The 9,359-nt window shown below is 36.8% G+C and overlaps 1 protein-coding gene across 1 annotated transcript in view; it reads left to right on the forward strand.

Moving 5' to 3' along the window:
* Positions 1-8,885, forward strand: part of LOC309792645 (ATP-binding cassette sub-family C member 4-like) — a gene marked incomplete at both ends in the record, with an annotated part of 120,747 nt that extends 111,862 nt beyond the window's left edge. The window contains 1 exon segment of the mRNA XM_082602364.1: positions 8,865-8,885. Coding sequence (XP_082458490.1) covers positions 8,865-8,885 — 21 coding nt within the window.
* Positions 8,886-9,359: the final 474 nt, after the last annotated feature.

Raw genomic sequence — 9,359 nt, forward strand, 5'->3', positions numbered from 1 at the left:
CCTCAGACAAAAAGTTTTAGGAAGATGGAATTATGAAGTTGCCTGAAAAAAGGCAGAAAGTAGTGGAACAAAATGGTGAATACATTGTTCTATGAAGTTCTTGGAGAAAATGAAAAATGTCTTATTTTTACTTAAAAACTAAAGGAATTTTTTTGGCCAGCCCAAAATTTTACATATAGTAGTGAGTGTATGTTAATCCCAAGCTCCTGATTTACCCCTCCTCCCCAGACGTTTCCCCTTTGGTAACCAATAGTTTGTTTTCTATGTCTGAGTCTATTTATGTATTGTAAATAACTTCATCTGTATCATGTTTTTAAGATTCCACATGTAAGTGATATCACAGGATATTTGTCTTTCTTTGTCTGACTTACTTCATTTAGTATAAGCTCTAGGTCCACACATGTTGCTGCAGATGGCATTATTTCATTCTTTTTTATGGCTAATATTCCATTGTATATATATGCCATGTCTTCTTTATCCATTCATCTGTCAAAGGACACTTAGGTTGCTTCCATGTCTTGGCTATTGTAAATAGTGCTGCAATGAACATTGGGGTGTATGAGTATCCTTTTGAACCATGGTTTTCTCCAAATATATGCCCAGGAATGGGATTCCTGGATTATGGTTCTATTTTTAGTTTTTTAAGGAACTTCCATACTGTTCCCCATAGTGGTTGTACCAATTTACATTCCCACCAATAGTGTAGTAGGGGTCCCTTTCCTCCACACCCTTGCCAGCATTTATTGTTTTAGGCTTTCTGATGATGGCCATTCTGACCAGTGTGAGGTGATACCTCATTGTAGTTTTGATTTGCATTTCTCTGATAATTAGTGATGTTGAGCACCTTTTCACATGCTTTATGGTCATCTGTATGTCTACTTTGGAGAAATGTCTATTTAGGTCTTCTGCCCACTTTTTGATTAGGTTGTTTGGGATTTTTTCTTTTTTTGATACTGAGCTATATGAACTGTTTGTATATTTTGGAAATTAATACCTTGTTGGTCATCACATCATTTGCAAATATCTTCTCCCAGTCCGTAGGTTGTCTTTTCATTTTGTTTATTGTTTCCTTTGCTGTGCAAAGCTTCTAAGTTTAATTAGGTCCCATTTGCATATTTTTGTTTTTATTTTCATTACTCTAGGGAGTGGATCAAAAAAGACATTTCTGCAATTTATGTCAGAGTTCTGCCTATGTTTTCCTCTAAGAGTTTTATAGCCTTACATTTTTTGTGTGTGTATGGTGTTTGAGAATGCTCTAATTTCATTCTCTTACATGTAGCTGTCCAGTTTTCCCAGCACCACTTAATTAAAGAGACTGTCTTTTCTCCATTGTAGTCTTGCCTCCTTTCTCATAGGTTAATTGACAAAAACTATAGGTGTGTGGATTTATTTCTAAGCTTTCTGTCCTGTTCCATTGATCTATATTTCTGATTGTGCACCAGTACATACTGTTTTGATGACTGTAGCTTTGTAGTATAGTCAGGGAGCGTGATTCCTCCAGCTCCATTTTTCTTTCTCAGGATTGCTTTGGCTATTCAGGGTCTTCTGTGTTTCTATACAAATTAATTTTTTTGGTTCTAGTTCTGTGAAAAGTTATCATTGGTGATTTGATAGGGATTGCATTGAATCTGTAGATTGCCTTGGGTAGTTATAGTCATGTTGACAATATTGATTTTTCCAATCCAAGAACACGGTATATCTTTCCATCTGTTTGTGTCAGCTTCGATTTCTTTCACCAGTGTCTTATAGTTTTCAGAGTACAAGTCTTTTGTCTCCTTAGGTAGGTTTATTCCTAGGTATTTTATTCTTTTTGATGCAGTGGTAAATGGGGTTGTTTCCTTAATTTCTCTTTCTGATCTTTTGTTTTTAGTATATAGGAATGCAAGACATTTCTGTGTGTTACTTTAGTATCCTGCATTAAGGAATTCATTGATGAGTTCTAGTAGTTTTCTGGTGGCATCTTTAGGATTTTCTATGTATAGTATTATGTCACCTGCAAACAGTGTCAGTTTTACTTCTTTCCAATTTGGATTCCTTTTCTTTCTTTTTCTTCTCTGATTGCCATGGTTAGGACTTCCAAACTATGTTGAATAAAAGTGGTGAGAATGGACGTCCTTGTCTTGTCCTGATCTTAGAGGAAATGCTCTCAGCTTTTCACCATTGAGTATGTTGTTAGCTGTGGGTTTGTCATATATGGCCTTTGTTATATGTTAAGGCAGTTTCCCTCTATGCCCACTTTCTGGAGTTTTTTTTTTTTATCATAAATGGGTGTTGAATTTTGTCAAAAGCTTTTTCTGCATCTCTTGAGATGATCATATGGTTTTTATTCCTCAGTTTGTTAATGTGGTGTATCACACTGATTGATTTGCAAACACTGAAGAATCCTTGCATCCCTGGGATAAATCCCACATGATCATGGTGTATGATCCTTTTAATGTGTTGTTGGATTTGGTTTGCTAGTACTTTGTTGAGGATTTTTGCATCAATGTTCATCAGAGATATAGCCTGTAATTTTCTTTTTTTGTGGTATTCTTTGTCTGGTTTTGTAATCAGGGTGATGGTGGCCTCACAGAATGAATTTGGGAGTGTTCCTCCCTCTGCACTTTTTGGAAGAGTTTCAGAAAGATAGGTGTTAATTCTCTAAATGTTTGATATAATTCTCTTTTGAAGCCATCTGGTCCTGGAATTTTTATAAATCACTGCTTCAATTTAGTACTTGTGATTTGGTCTGTTCATATTTTCTATTTCTTCCTGGTTCAGTCTTGGAAAGCTGTGCATTTCTAAGAATTTGTCCATTTCTTCCAGGTTGTCCATTTTATTGGCATATAGTTGCTTGTAGTAGTCTCTTATGATCCTTTGTATTTCTGTGATGTCAGTTGTAACTTCTTTTTCATTTCTAATTTTATTGATTTGAGCCCTCTCCCTTTTTTTCTTGATGAGTCTGGCTAAAGGTTTTTCAACGTTATCTTTTCAAAGAACCAGCTTTTACTTTCATTGGTCTTCTCTGGTTTTCTTCGTCTCTGCTTCATTTATTTCTGCTCTGATCTTTATGATTTCTTTCTTTCTACTAATTTGGGTTTTGTTTGTTGTTCTTTCTCTAGTTGCTTTAGGTGTAAGGTTAGGTTGTTTATTTGAGATTTTTCAAATAAACTTCCCTCTTCAAACTGCATTTGCTTCATCTCATAGGTTTTGGCTGCTTGTGTTTTCATTTTTCTCTAGGTATTTTTTGATTTCCTTTTTGATTTCTTCAGTGATCCATTGGTTGTTTAGTAACAAATTGTTTAGCCTCCACGTGTTAGTGTTTTATACATTTTTTTTCTCTAATTGATTTCTAATCTCATAGTGTTGTGATCAGAAAAGATGCTGGATAGGATTTCAGTTTTCTTAAATTTACCAAAAAATGATGGTTAGATGCCCTGAAGCAGATGGCAATGCCTTAACCATTTGCATGTTGTCAGGCCCAAGGACCTCTTCCATCCTTGTCAAGGGGAGTGCTAACCTTCTCTTCTTTCATAGTGCCTTTCTTTGATTCAGTTTCTGACCCTGAATCCAACCTGGTTCAAAACTGAAATTAAGTCCCCAGTTTTCATTTGCCTGATATGTCTTTGATTGTCTTTTGATAACAGATTGTAGATGTGTCTCCTGCAATGGCAAGTATTATAGTTAGGTTTAGGCCTAAGATTTAATCTTAGCCCTTAGAGGTATGTTTTATCTTAGTTCTTTTATGCTTTCAGTTTTTAGTATTCTTATTTTAAAACCTTTTATTTTGTAGTCTGTAATTTTTGGTTTTTTGTTCATTATTTTGTGTGTTGCTTTAATTTCTTCCAGGAATACTTTATTTCCTTATTATTGACTCCACATTAAAAACATTGACAACATGTTTCCCTTTTCTCCATTCTGCCAACAAATTTTAGTTGTTTAAATGGTTTTTCTTCTACTGTTCACCTTCAAATCTTTAAAAATACTTAAACCTCTATTATTTTACTTACCTGTGTTAAATGATATTTTTTGCATCTCTAGTTGACTAAAGTTTGTTCCTTGTATACTGTTTTTAAAAGTTTGAGTTGTGAGTCCTTAGTGGGCCTGTGAAATCCATTTAGTCAGTCATGACCAGCATGTTTTAAGAAATGAAATAGAAAAGAATGGAATGGACAAAGAATAGCAATGTATCTTTCCTAGTAACAGTAAATATTTCATTAAGTTCCTTTCAGAATAGATGAATATAAATATAGACAGTGAAATCTGTACTGGTACTCAGTCTGTACTGGTACTCAATGTAAATTTAAATATATTTACTACTGTGGGTGGCAGTACAAATAAAGGTTTGAAAACAAGGCTCTATATCATTTTGTGCATTGGAGTTAGAATCCCTGACTTATTGTAAATATAGTTAACCCTTGAACAGTACAGTTTGAACTGCACAGGTTAACTTGTGTTCACTTTTTAAAAAAATTGTACTGCAGTACTACATGATCCACAGTTCGTTCAATCTGTAGATATGGAGGGTGACTGCAGTGTTTTATACAGACTGTCCAGAGGATCAGCGCCCCAACCTCTACGTTGTTCAAGGGTTAACTGTATGAAATATTTACCTGCTGTATCTCTAATTTGATAAAACTTGATCTTCTTTCCTGGATTCTTAAAGGATTCTTTCTGTATTTTGAAGGTCATTAGTTTTTCCTAGGACATCATGCACTCTTGATCTCTAGATTCGAGTCTTTTATTTCTAAGCATTTGCTTGAATTACATCTTTGAATTTATTTGATTAGACTCTCCTCTTTACAGCTATCTATAATGTATGTGTTGCTGTCCTTTGTCTATTTTATAAAGCTATTACCTCCTTAATCCTTTTAAATTTTTCATTAATTTAGTTATTTGCCTTGCTTTCTCAATCCTATCCTCCATGTCTCATGTTGTTTTTTCAGCAGTGACTAATCTTCATGCTGCCTTTTAGAATGATTTCTTTGATGTTTTCATTTTTCTCTTCCATTTCACTTTCAGCCTCTGTCAACTCATGTTTCATCATTGTTGCTGTGCCATGTTTTCCTGTACTCTTGGATGTCCACAGGTTGACTGTTCTACTACATTTTCTTTGAATGTATTATATTTTTAAAATAATTTTCATCTTTTCAGTGAGTATTTTTTCATCCATCATATGCTCATCTTATTCCTTCATTTTTATTTGTGTATTTTACAGATCCTATACTACTTTTTTATTACTGTTATTCCTACTACTCACCTTTGAATTGAGTTTGTTTTAGACCATACATCTGTGGGATAGTTGTGGCTAGGGCATCATTTGAGACTAAAGGGAATCCTCTGTGCTTAACACAGAAGTTCCACATGGCCTAGAGAGAAAAAATAAGCAAGTGAGAGAGAAATCGAGAACACAAATTCATTTAGCCTGTATTCCTCCCTAGCCTGCAGAAATGGGCAGTCAATGGTGCTTGCATTTCAAAATCTCTCTTCTCCTAGGACCTCACCAATCTACATGCTTCAGGCAAAGATACTGATTCTATATGATTCCTCACTGGCATTTGCCCCTTAGTTGGAGAGCTATGTTCTCCCATGATGCTGAGATCTGCTCCCCTTACGTACCATCTCTGTTGTGCCACAGCCCACTGGATCCAGTTGCTTAATGTAGCCTGTCCAGATATTTTGTCCCTTGGAATTTCAAATGACTCCTGATTTCATCAAAGATTGGGCTTATTTTTTTATCTCCCAATATCCTTGCTGTTTAGGGTGATTTCTGAAAGAATAAGGGGAAAGAATATTCATTATTCCGTTAAGTTAAAAGCAAAAATCCTTTCTAACTCTCCAGCACTCTTTAACTTCGGTAATGTACCTGCCAGTATGTACACAAAGTTAGACCTGCTCTCAAGATGAGGAGTTTGAGGGTTACTGGGATTGAACTAGGGCCATGAAGTTCAGGGAGAATAAATGTATAGTCTTGAGCCAGAATTCTACATATATTGAAGCACTAATTGCTGGCTTTTATCCATGCAAGTGAGCTTTTATTGCTGTGTTGCTCTTAGTAAGATCTAATTCCATGATGGTGGTTTTATTTACAAGCTGGAATTTACAAGCTGGAGTTTAAGTACTAGACTGTTTTAACCTACATTGGAGGAACTATAATGAACCATGCCCGAGAGAAGAAAGGGAAGAGGTCCAAGAAACCCACCACTCACTGGTCTTATGTTCTGCTTACCATGAATTGAGTATTTTGGGCGTTATCTCTTTTAATCTTCACAACCATTCTGAGCTGGCATTATTATCCCTCAGATGGAGAAACTGAGGCAGAAGAACTGAGGTAACTTCTCAAAGTAACAGATTAGAAAGAGTAATTTTTTAACCACCTTTCTGCCACCCAGGTTACCATGTTCACTGAGCTAAATGTGTCTCCACTGGGCTTCTTTTAAGATAAAACTACAAGATTCACAAAAGGGCCTCTGAGATGTTCTGTTTTCATCATTCAATCTGACTGATGCTGCTACTTTCCGTGGACTAAGGGGCCACGTCTCTGAGCAGTATCATAATCACACCCAACACTTAGCTCAGCGTGTTTTAAACCTGCAGTTTGTGGCCATCACTTAGTTCCTATGAGGTAGGTCATTGTCTCATTTCACAAATGCAGTGGAGAAAGCTTAAGTGATTTTTCCAGGGTCAGCAGTGGTTCCAGGAGAGAAAGAGAGAGAGAGGCGAGACTGGGCCTCTCCATTCAGGCTCAGCCCATCCACAAGGGCTCTGCTAACAAGTGTTCAGTCATCTCAACTCTCTTCATAACCCGCCCTATGAAAAAGATGCCTTCTGTCACTTCTGCTGTCAGCCAGAGTGTAGTCTACACCATGAGAAAGAGAAGGGTCAAATCAAGGCTTTTATACACAGAAAGCTTGTTTTCTGTATTCGGTTTCAATTATTGCAGACCATGAAGCAAAGGCCATTTTGGTTAAAAGGTGCTAGTAATATTTTCTGGGCTCCCCTGGTGGCGCAGTGGTTACGAGTCCGCCTGCCAATGCAGGGGACACGGGTTCGAGCCCTGGTCTGGGAAGATCCCACATACCGCAGAGCAACTAAGCCCATGTGCCACAACTACTGAGTCTGCGCTCTAGAGCCCGTGAGCCACAACTACTGAGCCTATGTGCCACAACTACTGAAGCCCGTGCACCTAGAGCCTGTGCTCCGCAATGAGAAGCCACTGCAATAAGAAGCCCGTGCACTGCAACAAAGAGTAGCCCCCGCTCACCGCAACTAGAGAAAGCCTGCGCACAGCAACGAAGACCCAACACAGCCAAAAATAAATTAATTAAAAAAATTTTTTTCTTTTAAAAAATTACATTGAGAAGAGTTATAGGGAGAGGAACCAGGTGATTTTGGGAGGACCGTCAAGCAGTAGAAAGTTAAAAGTATTTCCATTTGTCTTCGGGCTGTTTTTAGTTTCACCAAGAGAGTACATAATAGATAACCACACAAAATATGGCTAGCTTTAAAAAATGGAGGAGAGAGATCATATGCAATTAGCCTCCCCCCAAAGGCCTTATTTTTTTAAATTCTTGCATTATAATGGAAATAGCCTCAGATTTCACCCAGTGGGGTCCACGCATTCTTGGAGAATTTCATATTTTTCTGCTTAACTTAAGGGACATTTTAATGTATAGCATTTCATATTCAGTGCTGTTCAGAGGCGGGTAGCAAGTATGCAAGCAACAAGAGAAAAAGAAAGTACACTTGATATGAAGGTAGGTGTCTCAGTGCTTTTCTATTTCATGTGTGATGTCCATTATCTCTTAATATAACTTTGTTGACAGCACCCACAAATGTATTTGGTCCCAGGTTTTATAAAATAAATCCGTAATCCTATGTTTAGGTGACCCAGATCCTGACACAAGTCAGCCTCAGATAGATGGTACATTTTCTGTTATAAAGATTCAAACAAAACATTTCACATTCCTCTTTGGGGGAAAAAAATGACATTTGAAGTCCTTTTTCAAAGAAATACATTTTGAGATAACAGCTCACAAACCTTGACATTATTTCATTTTGTTCTGCACATCTGTCAAGGAACTGAGATACAATACAGCTACTAAAAACTGATGATTGTGGAATAGAGAAACTTGACAGCATTTCATTTCCTTTATGTTCTGATTATACATTTATCAGAAAACCTTTATTTCTTCCAGTTCAGCTAGAAATTGGTAGAATTGAAGAACTCAAAGGCCTGGCAAAGACCTGTCCTATTATTTGGTATCATCTTTCTTTTTCGAAGTTGCTTGGTTGAGTCTTTGTTAAAGCTTTTGATTCTCTTTTCATTCCTGTGACCCACCATCCACAGATCACATTTCTATAGGCCCTATAACTGCTTTGCTGCACAAATTAAATGCCAGCATATTTCATACATATATGCCAGTGTTTCAATGCTTGTCAGTCCGAGTTTATAAAATATAGGGATGACAACGTGATATTAACATCCAAATCTGGTGTGCTCATTTTATGTGTGAAAATGAGAAACCCTTTTCAGACACTAGATTTCCCAGCCTCTCTGTCACCGTTTTTAATATATCTCCAAGTTTTGAGTCAGTAAAATGATTCTGCTTAACAATGTAATATAGTGATAAAACATATCTGTGAATCAGAATGAGCAGAACTCAAGTGGATCTACAGGTTGTTTGGTATTAAGCTCAGCCCCACTGAGGGTTTTAATGGGGCTACTTCCTCCATAGAATAAATACATCCCTGGTTTTTTTTATTGTGCCTCCAGTAGTGATATGATTTGCTTCACATAAAGAAGTGGACCTAGAAATGCATTGCCTTAGGGAGGAGGACTTTAAAACTTTTAAACATGTTGTTTCTGTCTTTTTTCCCCTCAGGTGCACTTCAAAATGACATAGACAGATATTACTCACAGTGACCATGAGGTTATGAACGCTTCCAATGGACAGCCCTCAGCCTTAACAATTTTTGAGTCAGCACCATGATTCTACCATGAGGTCAAGTCTATTCCGAAGGCATTTCTCCAATAGTTTTTGCACTGCATAAGCTAGATTGTATTTTCTTTACACCAGCAACAAATATTTACACATACAAGATGTTCATTTATTTGGATTATTTTCTCCAACTTCACCCAACGATTCTAAGCTCTTACAAAAGGATTATTTTTATTATGTTATACTACTTTTTTTCTTACCTAAATCAGAGGTACAAGCCGCCAATAAAAGCTGTCTCCCAGTTTTTGTGCCTTGAGAGACTCCAGAGACAAAGCACATTTTCTAAGGTGCAAGACAAAGTTGTCACAGATGTTTCTTACTATTCCCCAAATTATATACCCCTGTCCAATTATATCAGGGATTCTATTTAGTCGAAGT

This window comes from Mesoplodon mirus (genome assembly GCF_964341445.2).
Source record: "Mesoplodon mirus genome assembly, chromosome: 17".
NCBI lineage: Eukaryota > Metazoa > Chordata > Mammalia > Artiodactyla > Ziphiidae > Mesoplodon > Mesoplodon mirus.